General features: G+C 46.9%; 1 protein-coding gene across 2 annotated transcripts; it reads right to left on the bottom strand.

Annotated features, from left to right (window-relative positions):
* Window positions 1-137: 137 nt before the first annotated feature.
* ZDHHC7 (zDHHC palmitoyltransferase 7) lies at window positions 138-16,200 on the bottom strand. Of its 2 annotated transcripts, XM_087827365.1 has the most exons (8): window positions 15,762-16,200; window positions 13,983-14,068; window positions 10,398-10,728; window positions 4,744-4,868; window positions 4,176-4,272; window positions 3,693-3,774; window positions 2,831-2,961; window positions 138-2,194 (listed from the first exon to the last, which is right to left on the bottom strand). In XM_087827365.1, exons 3-8 carry the CDS (start codon window positions 10,710-10,712, stop codon window positions 2,018-2,020), a joined length of 927 nt encoding a protein of 308 aa, XP_087683491.1. In that variant the 5' UTR covers window positions 10,713-10,728; window positions 13,983-14,068; window positions 15,762-16,200; the 3' UTR covers window positions 138-2,017. The 2 variants fall into 2 exon arrangements, with proteins under 2 accessions (XP_087683491.1, XP_087683490.1); XM_087827364.1 differs by lacking the exons at window positions 13,983-14,068; window positions 15,762-16,200 and having other exon boundaries at window positions 10,398-11,079.
* Window positions 16,201-20,546: the final 4,346 nt, after the last annotated feature.

The raw sequence follows: 20,546 nt of genomic DNA, 5'->3' as shown, positions 1-20,546 counted from the left end.
CACTGAAGTTTCCAGAGGCTGTGGAAACAGTCAAGGGGTGACTGTCACAGCCCAGGGTGCTGGTGTCAATAAGCCAAGGAAAAGCCAGCCACTGAAAACACACCGACAATCCACCAAGAACTGTGCCACGTAGTAAGTTGTTTGAGAATCGTCAACGAGTGACTTTATTTCATATAAAAGTTACATTGAAAGAGGTTGAAAAGTCAAGTATACTTGATTTGCACAGACTTGCCAAGTCTCACAGGATTCAACCACTTTGATCATTTCTTTTATTGATAAACAGGATATACATATTAAAAGGCTCACACTGAAGCCCATCCACGTGTCCAACCCAGACAACAGATGTGCAAATGAATATGCAAAAGTCTCCAGAAACGCCCCTCGCTCGCCCACGCGGCTCTTCCCTGACTGTGACGCAGTCTGTCCTTAACAGCTCAAACATTTCTGCAGTGACAGTCCATTTCTAAAACATCCTACAGCTTTGTTCACTGGCTACGATTATGTCTCGAGTAGGTCCCTTTGTGGTTTTGCATCAGCAGTGGTAGAAGCCCTGATTAGGATAGGGTACAGATTAATTAAAACAAAAACAAAAACGGTTCACAGATGAACGGAAAAGCGTGGAGACCAGGAGGGAAACACCAACTCTTCTCAGCGGGGGAGGCAGGCTTAAAGGAGACCCTCGAACTGTCACAGATGGCTTCCCCGTGAGTTCTGCAAAACATGTCCAGACCAGGCAAGTTTAAGGCGAGTCCCCAAGGAGGGGAGCTGTTTGCTTTCTGGCATAATTTTAAGCTCTGCACCAAGGGTCCTATTTGATCACTGGTGATGTCGGTAGAGAAACAAAAATGATTTAAAAAAAAAAATGGCTGTTCCATCCTGAATATTCTTTGCAAGGGAGGGACACAGAGCCCAGGGCTCGTGGCCTTGTGGTCCCCTCACCTTCTCAGTGATGCCCAGAGGCCAACACCTGTGTCTCTCCACACCCACCAAGCTGCACAAGGTGAAGGTGGCCACCAGACTTGGCTCTTCTCTCACTGAGGTGCCGTTGACACACTGCTAATTTGGCTGGAACAAAAAAATTCTGTCCCAAGGCCCTCATGCACTCAAGATTTTTAAGATAAAATGAAAACAGGTGGGCAACAAAGGACCACACAGGAATGATTGTTCTTTGGATCAAGATATTCTCCAGTTTGCAATACATTCATAATGAACCCCACGGGAGGAGGATCCCGGGGCAGCTCTCCCCGCTTCCCTGAAACGTCGGTTTCTAAAAAATAGCTTGTTAGCTGCACACAGCTGTTAAAATGTTACATCGCCTACACAACACTGTCGATTTTAAAACACACATGCACGCGCGCGCACACACACAGACACAGACACAGACACAGACACACACACAGACTTGCTGCAGGGTCAAAGAAGGCCCCCCCGGGGCAGTGGGAATGTGCCTGAAGCCGCCTTCGCTGCTCAGTGCACAGATCTTTTGCAAATGCAGTGCAAAGTGTCAGAGCGAATGGAGACCAAAATGCACTTCTATGTAAACGCCCCTTCTGGGTCAAGGGAGTGCACTAATGAGTCACGGGGTCAGCAGGAACTCCCTGGAACCACTCCTCGGAGAATTCTTGTTCACTGGATTGACTTTTTTTCCTTCATGATTGAAAAAAGCAGCTCAGTACACAGGGTTTTAAAAACCCATGTAATCACACAACTTCTTAGAAAATGCAAAGTATTCTTAACAAAAGTCCTAACTGTGCAGGAAGATAATGACATTTGGCTCTTTCTTGCGGTCACATCCCTTTCGTTAGTTGCACAGGTGAAAACTGATGAGAGCATCGTCCAGTTACTGGTTTGGAAAATCGGCCATCCATGACTGTAAATATATAAAATTCTGCTTGCTGCAAGCAACTGGTTTGTGTAGGTTCCATTTGCCCTATTGGTCACAGATGAGCCGTTGATACCCTTTCAGACCCCAAATAAATAAAGTCCATTAACAAGTTCCAGCATGAAAAGAGGGGCCTCAAACGGAGAACTCTGGGCCTCCTTTCCTGGGTCTCATTTGCAGTCGCCTAAATCGGAAGCCAACGAAGGGATTCATCCAGAGGAGTGAGGGTGGCCCCCCAAAGACAGACTTCATCCCTTCCCATCGTAGCCTCCGCTCCCAGGTCGGCTTCTCACTTTTCAGTCTCTCAATCTCCTGGAAGCAGAAAGAAAAGCAACTGGGTGGCAGCGCCAGGAACCCCCCCAACACAACCAGCTTAGGCCAAGTGGTGAAAATGGGGGAAACATCACCAAGCTGCCCCACAGCATTTGAGAACGAGGTGGTCAGGTAAAGTTTGGGCTCTCCTTCCTTGCACCAGCCCCATGGACTCCTGAGCACACTGGCCAGACCAATATCAGACAGCCGAGCAGTGGCCACCAGCTAGGACAGCCCAGGCAGCCACAGTGGTGCAGGAGAGAGCTGGTCATCTGGGTCAGGGGCAGCCTTTAATTCATTTACTACAAGTATTTATCAAGTGTCTGCTCTAGGCCTCCAGTTCAGAGGCATGAAGGCGACCAATTCCTGCAACTCACTCAGCTGCTCCAGGGGCTGGGTCTCCTAGAAACTGGTAATCTGCCTGGCTCTGTTGACTCTCGGGTCATACCGATCCCTGAAATATGCACTGCGCAGAAAGACAGGAAGAACAAATACAGCGAGCCTGTCGGAGCTTATCGAGGCTGCCCAATTAATCTCCCGAGTTAATACACATGAACCTGCTGTTGACATTAGAATTTCCCATTTACTCAAGCTCTCACCAAACATTAAGCAAACACAGCCGAGAACGAAGCATACCGTTTCATCGTTGCATATTGAGTGGATTTGTGTGCCAAACATAACTGCAGTGAAAGTGAAAAACAGGAGACCCTCAAGGCACAGGAAGATCAACAGGATTACAGTGATCGGAGGTGAAAAATCACTGCATTCTGCAAACAAGAGAAGGAGGGTTGTGACTGGACATCACAGCATAACAAATACCCCAAACCGCAGGATGTCAGGTGTTTAGCTGCCAGGACCCTCGCAGTGGCAGCCCCAGGATGGCTTCCAGGAAGAATGTGCTCATTCTGTAAAGAGGCACATTCACTATTTACCAAAGGGTGGAGGAGGGTGGCCCTCTGAGCAAAAATCCACACGACCACTTCCCAGTGTGCAGTTTCCAAAGATTCCATACTACTGAGGTTTCTATTAATACTGTATCTGTGTATTAAAGTGCTTATTAAAATGCAGTACAGCTGGAGAAGAGAGGCACATGTACCTACACACAGGAGGCACACACAAGCCGTTCCTCCCCCACCCCTGGGGCAGGACTCTGACCTGCTTATGGATCCAGGGCTGGACACCTTCACTACACTCATATTCAGTCCTGCAAGGAGCACTGAGCAATGCCTAGCTAGCTACCCCGACAACAAACACCAGGTTTGGTGGAAACAATACTAACCTCCTTCTAGTCTCAGTATCTGCAAACTACAAGTGAGAATCAATTGACTAAGGAAGAACCATTATATATACAGCTTCATTATACTAGGAAACAGGCAGTATTAATACTTATTCATAATCTTTTCTAAAAAAAACACCAAAAAATAACTGTGAAGATTTCTTTCAAAATTGGAAAATCACCCAGCAGCATGACTTCCAGGAACAGTACACACAAGCTTACCTGTCCACTGCCCTCGGACACAGGAAATGAACTGGAGTCCACAGAGAATCAGAGCATGGACTGAAGACAGAGCTATGTACATCTGGAACAACGGAGAAACTGGTCACAACTGGTGAGCAATTACGGATTTCTAGGAGCAAAGGCTGCTTAATCTTACGCTGACTCCTTCATTTCATTCGTCAGTAAAATTAATGAAGGAAGGAATCAATTGCAGTAGTTGACATCTACCTACCAAGATCCTATTAAGAACTGAGTATCTGAGAGAATTAAATGACAGTAAAACACCTAAAACAACACAAGCAACATATATTTATCTGTTGGACTACTTCCTACCAACCATAGCACAGAATTATAATTTGAATCTGGAGAAAAGGTTGGAGGGAAACTGGTCTGATGTTAGAATAAATTTACCAGCTCCAGGCAAGATTCTATTTTAATAATTTAAAACTAAATATAAGTTACTGCATAAATATTTCTACTCACAGTGAAGAGCACAAAAAATCTCTGATTCTTTTCTCCTACACAATTGTTCACCCATGGGCAGTGATGATCCATTTTCCGAATACATCTTTTGCAAATACTAAAAAGGAGAGGTCCAATTACTAGTATTCCACGCTCTGAGGGAACACAACCCCAGGCCATGCATCCAATACACAAAATTGTAATGCTGGTCAGAGGCTACTGAGGGGGACCCCCTGCCCTTGGGGAAGGGGCAGCGGTACCTGCAGTGGTGGGCGCTCGGGCTGTCCTAGGGAAGGGGCAGTGGTACCTGCAGTGGTGGGCACTCAGGCCGTCCTAGGGAAGGGGCAGCGGTACCTGCAGTGGTGGGCGCTCGGGCTGTCCTAGGGAAGGGGCAGCGGTACCTGCAGTGGTGGGCGCTCGGGCTGTCCTAGGGAAGGGGCAGTGGTACCTGCAGTGGTGGGCACTCAGGCCGTCCTAGGGAAGGGGCAGCGGTACCTGCAGTGGTGGGCGCTCGGGCTGTCCTAGGGAAGGGGCAGCGGTACCTGCAGTGGTGGGCGCTCGGGCTGTCCTAGGGAAGGGGCAGCGGTACCTGCAGTGGTGGGCGCGCTCGGGTTTGATACAGCAGCACTTTGGGCACTTGTAGATCACTTCTCCAGGCTTCAGCTGCAAACTCTCCATGTATTCTTTAGTAGCGTTTCCTTTGGGTACTGCCCCCTACAGTTTAATAAGAATGTTTAGTTAGGGAGAAAGAAAGGTTCAAAACAATCAGTAAGTGTAGGAATTAAGTCTTAAATTTTATATATCATAATAAAATAATTAGTAATGCTGTAGTTACCACTTAAAGCACATTAGTATGAAAAATATTTCAGAACCAGAAGTTTTACTTTGCATGAAAAATAACATGCATTAAAATAACTCAAAATAAATCCCTATTACCCTTCTTAAACTGGTAAGTCACAGGAATATTTTCTAGCTAATACAAGTTCCACCAGAGCAAGGTTTGTTTGTGAAGCCACTCCACCTCCAGGGCAGCTGAGGGTCACCATTTCCCTATCACTCCCATTTTAATGGGTGCCCACAGTTTCCTATCAGCTGCCTTAGGGAACACTGAACAAAACAGTCTCACAAAGGGCTTTATCTTGTGTTTTTATATGTAAAACGTGTGTGAGCCAAAGTAATCAACACACTCAAACCTGGAAAGTGTGGCCCTGAGTAACAGACCCAACTCAGCATCTGGGCATGGGGTCAGGGGTTGTTATAGTACCCCCATGTGCTAGGGGAGCTGGAGAAAAGATGGGCAATGGAGAAGCAACGGGAAGACCAGCTAGGAAAATGTGAGCTGATGGCAAGAGGCAGAGCGCTGATGGCCAGGAGTCCTTCACAGAACCATGTAGACCACAGCCATGCCTTCGGGCTGCTTCCTACCCCAAATAGCCCAACAGCTCCCCTTGGCACAAAGTTCTCCTAACTGCTTTTTGATTTCCTGCTGCCTCTTCTAGCACCCCATCTCATAGCCTGCCCTCACCCACCTCTGATTCACCACAGGGAAGGAAACCAGAAGCCCACACTTAGAAAAGTGCTCTCAACCATGCCATACACCCAGGGAAGTTATGCTTCATAAGGTACATTTCCTCCCCCCCCCCGTGTCTTTTCATCTTGACCCCCCAATTCCCAGTCATGCTTTCTGGATCTCCAGGACCTAAGCAAGGGGGAGTTAAACATGGGGCTTTCCCCTAGATCTCTCTCCTCATTTATGGGAAACAAGGGAAGAGGAGCATGCTAAAGCACACACAAATGTAAGCTGAAAACTCCAGGGTGGGAGGAAAGCTACAAGACAAAGATCATAATCCTTCAAGTTAAAAAAATCCCAAGGAAAGCCCCGGCCCGGCGGCTCAGTTGGTTGGAGTATAGTCCTGTTCACCAAAACGATTGCGGGTTTGAGGCAACCAATTAATGTTTCTCGCTCTTTCTCTCTCTCTCTCCCCCTTCCTCTCTCTAAAATCAATAAACATATCCTCAAATGAGGATTTAAAAAAAAATCCCAAGGGAAAGAGAGAGAAGGAACCACAGAGATGAAAAGAGATGTAAGAGGCAGGGCAACCAATCGCAAAGTACAGACCTTATTTGGATCCTTAAACAATGAATGTGAAAGAACTGAGACAACTGAGGCCGTCTGAACTTACCTGGATAGGTAGTAAGAAATTATTCAGTTGCTCCATGTGAGCTACTGGCACTGAGGCTATGCTTTTATAAAGAAGAGCCCTTACTTTTTAAAGATACACACAAATATTTACAAATAAAGGTTCATGGTATCTGAGATTTACTTTCAAACACTCAGGTAAGGGTACGGCTGACAAGACTGGCCGTGAGGTGGTAACTGGGGTTCATGACACCCTTTCTCTCTACTTCTGTGCACGTTTGAAACGTCTATTAGAATTTAACAAGAAACAGGGGTTTGGAGACAGAAAAATCTTCGGACCCCAGCTTTGTGTCTGACTGTGGGGGAGGGGGAACTCGCTTCTGGATGTGGGTTTCCTCCGCCTCTCCCAGGGGCTGGAGGGTCAATGAAAGAACCCCTCTGGCGGGGCACCTGGAGCAGGACCACGCTCCTCAAAGGGTGTCCGTCACCGGCACTCGGCAGGTGTCTGCGGAGAAGGCTGACGTTCATAAAAAAGGCTGGGGATTCAGGACAGCAGGCTCCGGGTGAGGGGTAGTGGGTGCCTCTTTTCACTCACTCACTCGTGTCCCTTCACAACGTTAAGTTCTTGGTGTTTCCAAACGCTAAGGCTGGTGGGAGCCTCATCTTCCAGTAGTGGGGCTCGTTGCCGTACTAGCAGATCTCTGCCCCACCACACGTCACGGGCCCCACAGCTTCCCTCCTGCTCATTCAGAGCACCAAGGACTTTCCTCAAATAACAGACCAAAGCCGAGTCCAGCCAAGACCGACTAGGTCCTATCAGTGTAGCAAAAAGACATGAAGTCCCAGTGGGGTATGTGCTGCGCCCTGGGCGGGCGTGATGGTTTCGGCTGAGCCCACACTGGGCCCTGGGTGGTGAAGCTGTGCTCTGCAGAGAAAAGGGGGCAAACGCCCCGGCAAGAGGACAAACAGTGGACACCTGACCCTGCGGGGCTACATAGTCTCTCCTTCAGGGATGTGACTTTGGGCTGAACAAGTCCAATTCCACCTGGTCTGCGGGGCCACCCTCAGGATGCTGAGCAAGACAGGATACCCAAGGGACAGAGAAAGCCTGCAGGGCCTGTCCATCTCACCCCTCCAGCTACCTCTCTAACAGTGTCCACATCCCAATTCCATAGCCGGTCAGGGCTCTTGCAGTTAGGTTGCTCAGTTTTATTTACACTGGCTCCCAGTGGGTTCTGTAACTCACCACCAGAGTCCTGGTGTGGCATGGCTGAAACAGGGACATCCAAATGGACAGAGGACTTAAACGGACAGTTCTCCAAAGACATAGGAATGGCCAAGAAGCACATGAAAAGATGCTCGGCACCACTAGTCATTAGGGAGACGCACATCAAAACCACAGTGAACTACCACTTCCTACCCCTTAGGGGGGCTTTGCTAAAAGGTGAACGATGATATGAGGGTGCAGAGAAACTGGACCTCGTGCACTGCTGGTGGAAACGTAAAATGGGGCAGCTGCTGTGGAAAACAGTCTGGTGGTTCCTCAGCAAGTTAAATGTAGAGTCACCCTATGCAAGAGAAATGAAACATAGGCCCACACAGAAACGTGTACATTTTCATGGCAGCCATATCCGTAACAGCCCAAAGTGGAAACAACCCAAATGTCTATCAAGTGACAACATCTAATAAACAAAATGGGGTCTGTCCATACAATGGACTGTTATTTAGCCATACAAGGGGATGAGATACTGATAGGTGCTACCACATGGATGGCCCCTGAAAACCTTATGCTGGGTGAAGGAAGCCAGACATAAAAGGTGGCATACTGTATGCTTATACATTTATGTGATTCCAGAATAGGCAAAAATAAAAAGTAGATTAGCCTTGCCTAGGGCTGGGGGAAGTCGGGGGACTTGGCAGTGATGACTAGGAGTGCAGGATTTTATTGGCGGGATGGTGAAATGTCTAAAATTGACTGTAGCGATGGCTGCACAATTCTGTGAATGCACTAAAAATCACTGAACTATACACTTTAAAAGGATGGGTTTTTGTAGTGTATGAATTTTGACTGAAAAACTCTGACGTCCAGGATCTCAAACTCCTCCTCTTCCTTGGTCTGCCTCCCTCTCAATGCTTCCACTCAACACCCCAGTGATGCAACAGTGAAATGCGCACTCCCACCAGGAATGGAGGCGGCACCCTGCACACTCGTTCTCTCTACCACTTTCACCTCCCCCAGCTCTTGGGGCTTCCAGCAAGAGTTCTGAGGCTTTTTCCCAGAGGAGGAGAGGGGGACATCTATACTTGTGGAGGAAACAAACACTCTGACAAGCAGTGTCTGCCTGGTCAACCCTCCTTCCCCTGCAGCACCCCCATGCACACTCACAACTGGGAACCTTTGTATGGAGGTGGTCGCATCACCAAAATGCCTACAAAGAATGGGCCCACCCAGTTTTCAACATCCAGGAACATGGTTGACACTAACAGGGCTTTTCCTACAATAAATATTTGAGTAGAAATCATTAATCTGGCCCCTGGCTCTGTAACCACCCTCTCCCTGGCCTGGGTACTGACATGTGGTGTTTGTGCTACAAGGAGAGGGGATGGAGATGCACAGGTGTCAGGAGTAGGGTTTGGTTCCCAGAAGGAGGCTTTGCTGTGTAAAGGAAAGGGGAAGAGGGTCAGCAGATTCAGTTATGGTCACAGACCCCACAATCAGGTGAGGCTACAAAACCGTGGGCAGACTTAGCTTCCAAGTTGTCCCCTAAGTGCTGCTCCCAGCTGCCCACCTGGCTGGGGCTGTAATACTGTCCTAGGCCCAAGATCTCCACTAGGCAAACAGGCGACAGCAAATAAGATAGGGTAACACCCTGCAACATGAACTTAGACATAGCAAAGTCAGAAAATCAACATGTCAACCACAGGCTATGAACTGATTAATATCAGTTTATTTGCAAACAAAGGCCTAATCATATTTATAAGAAAGTTTTACAACAAAACATGAACTTCTTGGTACCTTTTTAGAGAAAGCTTACCAACAGACATGAGCCCAGTGAACTTGAATGTACAAATCGGGAGCCCCTGTACTAGTGGCTTAAAACCACTCTTTCAACGCCGTGGAAAGAACCCTTTTCAAACTAAATCCCACACTGACCACTAACACCTGCAGCACAGCTCCACTGATGGGGAACCTCCCCCACTGGCCTGCAGGCTGCCCTCCCACGGGGTGCCACCTCCAGGCTCCGGGGTAAGCCTGGAATCCAGTCTAGAGGTGACTCCTGGCTGAACTGCAAGGATCTGTACCACTTGGCCTAGCCAGAGGATGCCTCAAACTCTCAGATTAGCAGCCTTACACCCAGCATGGAGGTTCCGAGTCCAGGGGCCTTCAAGACATCAGGAAGTAAAGGCAGTTCACTGCGAGATCTGGCCCATCTTTACTCTCAGGAAAACTGCTCCAAAGATAAGCCCAATACGCCACCCTTGTTCTCACACACCTGTGTCAGCTCTCTCACTGTGCACGGAACCTGATCTCTATTTAGCAACTGCTTCCTCCAAGGTCACACCCCGCACCCCATGGAACCGGTAATTAGCAAGTTCTCCCTCTCTGCTTTGCAGACAGGCTGAACCTTGGCCTTTTACCAGCTATAATGAAACGTTGGCTTCAGATTTTAGCTGAGACTTAAAAAGAAGAGAACTGCAAAGCTAGAAAGAACTTAGAAGTAATAGCTAACCTTCAGCCCGAAGAAGTTAAATGAGTTGCTTATGGTTAAAAGGCAACTGAAAAGATGAGTACAGTGGTGAAATCTAGATTCCCGATCTCTCAGCTTTCAGTCCATTCCTTAGAGAAATAAAATATTTAAAGTAGGAGGGATTTTAGAAATTATTTAGTATAATCTCTTCATTTGAATAAACAGCCCAAGGGGAATATTTTTCATTAATATACTGTGGTATCACTTCTATTCTCCAGTGAACAATGCTATGAGCCCATATCCAGGAATTAATAAAAACCCGAGGTTACAGGAGCAAGAGGCCCTTCATCACACAGTCTGTGGTGTCACACTAGACCAGACAGAGAAAAATCCAGCCCAACAGCGAGTACTCACGGGGTCGGTGAGCATGGTTCTCAGGTGAGACGACAGGGCAAGCACCGCTAAGCAGTTAAAAATGACTCCGTTGACCACAGAGTACCAGAAGTCTTTGGAAGGCAGCAGCATGACAAACGTCACCACAAAGTCCGCGTAGACGACCAGAAGCCACGTCATGATGGCACAGACCATGCCGCAGCCGTCATGGATGAACCAGACCCTGTCTGCCACGTCCGCCTCGGAGGAAGAGGACGACGAAGAGTCATAATTGTCATTTTCAGTGAGGAGAGGGTGGTGGTCGACATCACGGAGCCGGTGTCCTGATGACGGCATGTTTCCCCGATGCACCCTAGAGGGGACGGGACGAAGAGCTGTGAGGCTCCTGGGCGCACACATAGGGCTGGCCAGAGCCACAGGGGGACAAAGATCATGAAAAGAACAAGCCAGATGCAGAATCACAGCACCCAAGTTCCCAAACCACAGTGGCCACGAGACCTGTACCACAGCGGCCATCCACTGTCCGCGCCAACAAGCCCCGGGCACCGACCTGCCTGTGCTGAGGTGCACGGCTGCCTTAGGCTCTCGCACGGACAGCGCACCGCGGCACGGGAGGGCGACGAGCCCATGGCTACTTCTCGACTCATTTACACTCATAGACACTGAGCTAAGCATTGAGCTTATGATGCTCACCTGGGTTTTCTCAGTGTGATTCTCAATTTACTTTCATTCCTCCCTTGTTTTAACTCTGACAATAGCATTCATGTTTTGGAGGAGGCTCCCATTTTTATCTCTACCTTCTTCAACTCTCTACTGTTTCTAGAATACTTCCTCTCTATTTTAATTTTTTAAAGTTTCCTTCACTCATTCTTTTGACAACTTTCCTATATTTCCTACTGTCCCCGACACCTGAAAACATATAGGGTCCAAAGAAACGAAAGAGGAACCTGCACTTTTCCTAGCAACTTGTTTCACTGCTGCTTTAAACGTATGACCTTCTCTTATCGGTGTTTGATATAACAGTAGTGATACTCGTGACAAATAAAGACAAGGGAAATAAAGAGTCAGAGTTCACCTGGCCTTAGCGTCCACACAAGGGATAGAAAAACACTGACAGCCTTTTAGCCAATGACCCAAGTGCTTTCTCAGCGCAGCGCACTGCTCATCTTTCAGACAAGCACAGAGCAAGAGCCCCTCCCAATGTGGCGAGCAGGAGTGGCAAGCAGGAGTGCTCTTGGAGTCACGTCTGCTACAAGTGACTGCAGCACTTTCAAACCGGGGCGCTCTGGTTCGTTTGTTTGTTTGTTTTTTCCTTAAATGCAACTGAAGCATAGTAATTATGAAAACATTTAACAAATGAGTGAACTTGCAAAGGAAGAGTTCATTCTGCAAATATTTTGCAAAATTCCCCCATAATATAAAAACACTGACTGGTACAAGAGAGAAATAAAAATTGTTCCCTGTGGTCAGTAAAATAACCCTGCTCTTAGATCAGACAAAAATACAGTGGTACATCTCCGTTGACAGGCATTTCGGTTTACGAGCGCTGTAAACCCGGAAGGAAATGCTTCGGTTTTCGAACATGCCTCGGAAGTTGAACATGTCACACGGCTTCTGCTGAGGGCAAGATCCTGAGGACTAGCTGTAGGCTGCTGATTCCCCAGTTTTTGAATGTTTCAGCACTCGAAAGGGCTTCCGGAACGGGGTACATTCGAAAACCAAGGTACCACTGTAGCTTTAAATTTTTTTTAAGAGAAATAGAAGAAACTAAAGATAAGACTTGGGCAGACCTTAGCCAGCCATTCTTTCAGGGAGCATTACTGAACCTCCATTATTCAGATTTGCCTGCCCACCTTGCCCTTCAAACACCCCCGCCGAATCCATCCCCTCTATGGCATCCCATTCACCCTGTAGGGCCCAATGTTTCTCTCTTCCAAGCACATCATCCCAAAAAGACAGCTCTCCTTCCTCCGAGGGGCACTTTGAAAAGGGTCTGTGAATACCAGACATGAGTATCTGGAGAGGATGGTGCACACTGGTTCTGTCTACACCACTGTAAAGCCTGATTTTGTCAGAGGGCCGACACAGCATCCAGAAGCTCTCCACTTCCCTGGGACCCTCAGGGCTTGCTCCTCAGTTCCTCCTGCAGTGCATTTACCCCTTTCCATCATGAGAACTTCTGTGCCTTCCCTCCCTGACTGGGTCCTGCATGGAGGGTCTGGGTCTTCTCTCCCTGTACTCCCTGTCCATGCCTACGTGCTGTTGGCAAGTGCATGTCTGTTTATAGGCAGATCAACAACAAGAAACTGGTACCTCTCTCAGATGCAAATAGTTTCCTAGTAATTTCCATAAAAGTTTCTTAATGAATCATAACTGTACATCAAGACCTTACTCTGAAAAATTCCTCCGACCTGAATCTCTCTGCTTTCTGGTGACTTCTCATGAGGAACACTTTCTATGAGAAACTGATGCCTGCCTACTGGGGATTAAGATAAGAAGCTGTACAGTCACATGTCCAGAGATAGACTAGCCTTTTGTCAGAGCACAACGTTTGCGCAGTCTGAGTTCCACCCAGAAATCAGGACCTTGAATGGCTTCTAGAGGCACACATGCTGAACAGCCGAGCCAGTTGAGCCTAACCTTCCGGTGGAGGAACTGGCGAGAATTGCAGAGCCCCGTGGTGGTATGCCCCGGCAGGAAGAGTGACCACAACGTCACCAGACACTGGCACGGGAGGACATTCCTAGAAGTACAGTTTAGGATGCTGGTGCATAAGGCTTTAGGGCCAAATTCGTTAAATCCACTAGAAGACAAAAGGGGGAAAAAACCTGATACCCAGAAGTAACTTTATTTTCAAGAATATAACCAATGGCCAGGGCAAGGTTAGGCTGATGCATTCGGTTATCTGTCCTAAACCGCACGAGCAGTCCGCTGAGTCACTGTATCCACTTCATTAATGCAACAGGAAGGGAGGGGAGGAAATGAAGACATTGAACTAAACTAAAAATACTGGGAGCATGAGGGCAATGGTACAGCGATTTGTGATACAAAACGAAAATGTAACACTCGTTACGGTAAGGCTGCAATCTTATTCTACACTAAAAACCAAAAGCACTATTGATTTGATGGTCCTGAAGACCATTTCGGGGAGAAACCTGAAAGCACTATGCACTGACTGATGGTCAAGCGGATGTCACATCATCATTTCCTGACTTTTACGGCCGATTTAATGGGATTTTGTCTACACTCCTGAACCTAAGTTGCTTGTCCTTATGTTAAATAAAGCCCGGTTTCCCAGAACTTGAAAGCTACACTGCACATCTCCATTATTTACGGGGACAGTCGTACAAGCAAATACTTTCCATCACATTTACACTGAGCGTTCACCTCGTCTTACAATACTTGCTAATAATTTAACAGTCACTTCCTGGAGCCCCGCCCCACCCCTAAGTACGCTCTCCTTCTGGGACAGGTGGTAACCAAACCAATGACAGTAGGTGGAGAGAAGTATTTCCTTATCACCATTACCCTTCTGTACGGCCCGTATGGCCTTTTCAATAGTATGCCACCAGTGCCATACACCTAAATAAAGAACCACACACTTACCTCACAAATTATTTTGAAACATTACTTGAACATTTTGCGCCTTTTCTTCAGGATCTGAAGGTACATACTGTCCTATGTGATAGGATCTGAAAGAAAATAAAATTTGATTAGAAAAGTTACTAATTTTATGTCAGAAGAGCGTATAATATTTCTTAGGGTATGATTAATTTTTGGAGTATATGTAACCAACATAACATTTTATACATAAAGTTCTGTTATTGAGATCTATCCTTAACTATGAATCATTACTCCTCTAAGTTTTCATTACTCGTAAATTGATTCACAATCCTGAAAATTAAGTATTTTAAGTCTGTCCATTTTAGCCTCGGTGTTGAATACAAATCTTTTAAGCTGAGACCAAATCTGCCTAACCTGCATCTCAACAGTCAACATTTGTTTTACTAGCCACAGGGAAGGACTTACACAGAAAAGAGGGACAGAGTGAGACCAACGGCAAGAAGTGCTGGATGGAAGGAGCAAGTCATGTGAAGGAACATGGTGCACAGGAGTGAGGGCCACCTACTGAATAAAGAAACTCCCAGTTTGGCCTGGCAGGTGTGGCTCAGTGGTTGGAGTGTTAGCCTGTGCACTGAAGGGTTGTGGGTTCAATTCCTGGTCAAGGGCACATGCCTGGGTTGCAGGTTTGATCCCTGCCCCAGTCAGGGTGAGTGCAGGAGGCAACCAATAGATGTGTTCCTCTCACATTGATGTCTCTCTCTCTTTCTCTCTCTCTCTTCCCTCCTCCTCCTCCCTCCATTTCACTCTCTCTAAAAAAAAAAAAAAAAAATCAATGGGAAAAAATATCCTCAGGTGAGGATTAACAACAACAAAAAAGAAGCTCCCAGGTCACATCTCCCATGTGGCTCACTGGTAGGTGGGCGAGTAGTCAGAGTCTCTCTAGAAGCACTCATCTAGCCCAAGAGAAAAGGCCTGAAGATTCTAAGATGCAGGGGAACCCCAACAAAAAGGTCAGATTCACTGCCACATTGCCCTAAGATGAGGACCACCAGAGGACATCCTTCCATGGCTCCAAGGGCTTGGCTCATCTCATTCTTAAATAGCCAACAGTCAGGTGCTTTGAAGAAAGCCCAAAATAGGTCTCATGAAAGACTGAGTCCCAAAAAGAAATGGGGAAGGGGGGGAGCTCAGAGCAGGTATGATGCACAGAGAAGAAAACTTAAGAAATAAGAAATGGTATCTGTGAAACAAAAAGAGGAACAACATGAAGACTTCCTAGTTTTTGAACAATAAAAATATGACGGGAGAATTTTGAAATCTTAAAAATAGAATTGGACAAGAGAAAGGGGAAATCTCACAGAAAGGAGAACCAGACAAAGAGAAAGACCTTAGGGTAAAAAATAAGAGCAGAGGAGCAGTCCAGGAGGTCCATCTTCCAAACACCGGGAGGTCTGCAGAGGCAGCTGCCAAACATCTTTGCAGCACAGCCTGGCTTCCATTCTGCTGCCTGGCCCATGTGCCTTTCAGCCTGTCCGTTCTGTTTTTATCCAGTAGCCCCCCAATATATTATGTTTCTGCTTAAACAGATCCTCAGTTGGTATCTGTTTTCTTTTTTTGATGTTTTCTTTTTAAAATTAAATTTATTGAGGGCAACGCTGGTTAACAATTATGTAAGTAAGTGTCAGGTGTGCAACTCTATAACACATCATCTGTATATTGCATTGTGTGCTCACCACCCAAAGCCTAGTCTCCTCTGTCACCAAATATTTGACCCCCTTTACCCTCTTCATCTACCCCCCCCCTTTCCCATCTGGTACCCACCATACTATTGTCTGTGTCTATGAGTTAGTTTTGTTTGTTCATTTGTTGCTTTTGGTTTTATATCCTGCATCTGAGTGAAATCATATGGTCCTTCTCCTTTTCTGACTGATTACACTTAGCACAATACTCTCACATTCCATCCACATTGTCACAAATGGCATTATTTCATCTTCTTATGGCTGAGTAGTAGTCCTTTGCATATATGTACCACATCTTCTTTATCCAATCATCTGTCAAGGGACATTTGGCTTGTTTCTATGTCTTGGCTATTATGAATGACAAGGGTACATATATTTTTACAAATAAGTGTTTTCAAGTTTTTCCAGTAGATACCCAGAAGGATTGCCAGGTCACAGGATAGTTCCACTCTTAATATTGTGAGAACAGAATATTACCCTCCACACGGCTTTCCATAGCGGCTGCATCCCCACCAGCAGTGCCCAAGGGCTCCCTCTGCTCCACACCTCTCCAGCACTTGTTATTGTGTGTCTTATTGATAAGAGCCATTCTAACAGGGTGAGGGGGTAGCTCACTGTGGTTCTGATTTGCATTTCCAAATCGCTGGCAGCTAGTGACATTTTCATCTATCTGTTGGTCATCCCCACATCTTCTTGGGAAAACTGTACCAGTCCTCTGCCCTTTTATTAACTGGAAACAATCCAATTAAAGTACGGTGTCTGTCTTCTGAAGCCAAGAAGCCTGACTTGGATACCAGGAGGCTGGTGTGGCAGAGGGTGAAGGGACAGGGGCCTGGGGGGATTAAGAGGCATGGAAGGCATGCTTCCCTAGTCTCCCTCATAAACAGATTCTGGTGTTCCCCCCAGTTCCCGGAAAGACTGGCTCCATATTTCCTGCCTCGGGTTTGCTGTACCTCCACCTGGGCGGGCTCTGCTGTCAGCCTCCCCCACCCACTGCCTCCACTGCAAGTCTCCTTAGGACTTGGTTCACCCTCGGCACGTACCTGGACAACCTCCAGCCCCGCCCTCAGCACCACCCTCATATATTTCCGGCTCTGAATTGCTTCTGAACTTGTTAATAACATATGTGGCTATAAATGCCAAGCTGCTTAAACTAATGGTGGTGACTTTTTATGTAATCTTATTATAATATCTAGGCGATAGTCAACAACTTTAAATGTACTCAGGAGTCAAGACACGTCTTAGATTTACTTTTAACTGTATCTTCAGTTAAGTTTCTTAATCTCTTCCCCTCACTTTTTTCCTGGGCTATAAACAAAATGTTTATTTCTCATAAATAAACTGAAAACAAGTAAGTAAACAAAAGACATCAGTATTCTTTGGTGGTCACTTACTACAAAAAAGAATTAAGTTACAATTAGTTCACTAAGGCAATGAAAAGAAAGTCTACCCTAGAGTTTGGCAAATTCATCATTGTTTTATTATTTATACACCCACTGGTGACCTATACAAAACACAGAAATAAGCAAATCTCTGCTTCAGACACACAAGCCCACCCCCCATGCGCAACCACAGACAGGAGCTTCTGCCCACAGAAGCTCACACACCAGCAGAGGTGGGAGTCAGCCTTGTAAATAATGTGCTAAGTGTAATCCCCAAATTAGGAGCAAAGTGTGATGAGGGAGAGAGATGACAAAGACCAATTCTGTCTGGAGGAACCAGAGAAAGTGTCAGTAAAGAAGACAGCATGGTGGGCCCGGGTGGACAAGCAAGATAAAAACAGAAGAGAATAGTGTGAAAAGGTGCAGGGGGCAGAGGAGGGTTGGGGAGAGGGAAGGGAAATGTGACCCAAGGATAGACTGGGGTCCAAAACCAAAGCACTCTGGATGCCAAGCTAAAGAGTCTGGGTTCTGTACTTCATTTTGCTGGGATGGGAGGCACCAGAATTTAGGTAAACAGACAGATGGTTTAAAAAGATAACTGATGACAAAGTGAGACTAGGATGGAAGGAGAGAGAGGCAACCAGGAGGCTGCTGCTGTGATCTAGAGCGGTTGACGGAGGCCAGGGCCAAGAGGGGAGCAGAGGCCTGAAGGGGGCTGTCTGAGAGACAGTCACAGCAAGGAAAAGCATAGCAACCAACACGGAATGGATGGGGCACAATACAGGAAAACCAAAGGGGCTCAGAGGCATTACTGCCCTGGCTGACACTCTCATGGAACTTGGGAGCTGCAGACTCAGGGAGGGTGCTACGACTGGGACACAGTGAATTTGAGTTATCTGCAGAATAAACTAGCAGAGCTGACCAGCAGCCATTAATATCTGATCTCCTCCAGCCCCAACCTAGAGATATGGAATGTTCCGAGTGCAGAGGGAACAGGTGAAGTGGAAGTAGAGGCACTCACCCAAGAGGCCACAGAAGTGTGAGGCTGAATCCCTGGGAGACACAGGCATGAAAGAGGAGGAAGAGGTAAAAAGAGCCAGGAATGGAGGCCAGGAAGAGAGATAAGGGCAGGAAGGAAGGTGGGAGCAGTCAACACACCAAAGGGGATGCCAGGAAAGGCCAAGCAGATTCAGTTTCAGAAGTGCCAAGAGTTGCCCTGGCCTCTGTGGCTCAGTTGGGTGGGACGTCATCCAGCACGCCAAAAAGGCTCCGGTTCAATTCCAGGTCAGGGCGCAGACAGTGCTGATAACGCCCAGTATCTAATAAAGTGATGAGAATGGCTAGCCCTTTTTTCCATAAGTGTGGCCCAGCTTACTCGGGGTTGAAGATTAACAAAGATGATGACAGAAAACCAGGGCATCAAAGGCAAGACTTGGGCTGGAAAACCAGAGTGCAGGATGAAGGGTGAGGCCTGATAAAGTAGGAGACAGAAAACCTCAAGGAACCAGAAGTCCTGGTGAGACAGAACCAGGTTTGGTGAAAGTGCCAAAGTAGCCAGGGCAAACTGAGGCTGGGTCAGCAGGGGGACTTTTAAGAAATCGTAGGAGGTGCCATTCTGGATAACGGTAGTATCTCAAATGTGGCCGTGAAAATAGGCTGATACACAGAAGGGGAGTGAAGGGGGAATGTCAAGCACTTACGTCCCAAGTATGTCAGCAACCTGAATGATAAGTGAACCAGGATGGAGCCTGAGTTAGGGTGGGTTATACTAGAGAGAGCCAGAATCCTCACTGAATTTGGTAAAAGTATTGAGTATTCAGATAATTTCCCAGTGTATTTACTGCATTTACGTTCTTAAATGTTCTTTCCATCAATTTACAATCATGAAAGATTTAGTTTGTGCTTCCAAACCCTACCAATAATGTATGCCATGTGAAACCGCTATTTTCTTCTCAAATTACTGAATCTAAAGAACAGAAAATATTAACTTTTAAGGAAAAAAACCAACACAACAGTAAGCTAACTAAAGCCAAGTCTTACTGTGAACAGTAAAAGTATTTAACCTTTCTAGAAAGGTCTTTGACACTAAAATACTTAATAACTCCAAAATGGCACTTGGACACTGCATATCAAAAAGATGGCAAGCTGGGAAACACCAACAAAAAGCCATGCGACTAGGAGAGGAAAGTCAGTCTCATAAATGGGGGTGGGAGTGGGGATGGGGGGGGTGGAGACAACACTGAGTTTTTCTCCTTTCTCACCAGCCACACTAAGTCTCTTAGTAGGTCCTTCTCCTGCACAGATAACTAAATGGAGTGCTCAGGCTCAGTCCTGGGCTTTCCTCGTTATATGTCTTCTAAATGGTTTCACAGGGTCTCAGCTCCATGTAGTTAAAGATATGTATATCTGGGAAACTTCCAGACTAATAGTGCATCATTGAGTATATCTGACTGGCTCCTCAACAACTCCACTGTAGGAGGGTCAAAGCAGAAACAGGCCCCCACCCACCAAACTGTTATGTCCTCACTCTTCCCATCTTAACAGAGGGCACCACCAAGGTCAAAACAGAGGGCTCAGCTTTCATTTAACTCTTTTCCCCGCCTCCACATCTAACCACAGCAAGTCCTGTGGGCTCTAGCTCCATAACCCACCCAAATCTGACCTCCTCTTCCATCTCCCCACCCAGCCAGAGCAGGGCACATGTGCCCTCACCTGGGCTCCTCATCAGGGCTGTTTCCGCACTCACTGCCTCTACTCACCCAACCATCCAGTCCCCATGCAGCACCCAGGGTATGTTTTTTACACACAGAAATCAGACAGGGTCAGTCCCTCACTTAAAACCATCCCATGATTGCCTGCAGAGTTAGAATACAAGCCAAAGGCCTCCCTGTGACCTATAAAATCCTACCCATCCTGTAGCTGGCTGACCTCACCTCTTACCCTGCCCCCTTGCTGGCTGTCCTGTTCCTTAGGCACCTCAACAGAATATTGCTCGTAATATCCCCAGCACACCCCTAGCACACGACATGCGCAGCAAGTGCTTGTTGAGTGAGTTAGTGAGTGAATCAGGGAGCATGCTTGAGGAAGACAAGAAAAAGTAGAAATGAAGTCCATAGGGAAATGAAAGAGGATCACAGTGGGAGATGTGGCATGGGGGTGCGGTCAGAAGGTTGGGAGCCTTGGAGAAAAGGAGAGAGATGTGGAAGGGAGGAGGAAGGAAGAGGGGAAGGAGAGAGAAACCTGCACTAGTAGGGGGCTTTCTGGGGAAGTGTCGATTTGTGGTGCGTCATGTGGAGCACGCAGGCTGGAGGAGGCGGTCTCAAAGGCTTGTTCACACACACACACACACACACATCCGCGCATGCCAAAGGTTTCATTTTTGTCCCTGTAGTAGAGCCACAGCCTGATTCAATGTCAAATGGAGCAGTGGTTTTTAAAAATCCCAACATGGTAAGTAAACCCTCAAGAATTCTAAATCCAGAAAT

This window comes from Miniopterus natalensis, chromosome 18 (genome assembly GCF_054644295.1).
Source record: "Miniopterus natalensis isolate mMinNat1 chromosome 18, mMinNat1.hap1, whole genome shotgun sequence".
NCBI lineage: Eukaryota > Metazoa > Chordata > Mammalia > Chiroptera > Miniopteridae > Miniopterus > Miniopterus natalensis.
The sequence above is the reverse complement of the archived record's forward strand: the minus strand, read 5'-3'. Positions and strand labels throughout refer to the sequence as shown.

What these genes read in the sequence shown, in the direction of transcription:
- ZDHHC7 (XM_087827364.1), bottom strand. Translation starts at nt 11,051, where the DNA reads ATGCTTAGCTCAGTGTCTATGAGTGTAAATGAGTCGAGAAGTAGCCAT. An exon ending in GATTTTTTGTGCTCTTCACT is followed by an intron (nt 3,775 to 4,175) that starts GTGAGTAGAAAT and finishes CCGTTGTTCCAG; the next exon opens with ATGTACATAGCTCTGTCTTC. An exon ending in TGTCCGAGGGCAGTGGACAG is followed by an intron (nt 2,962 to 3,692) that starts GTAAGCTTGTGT and finishes TCTTGTTTGCAG; the next exon opens with AATGCAGTGATTTTTCACCT.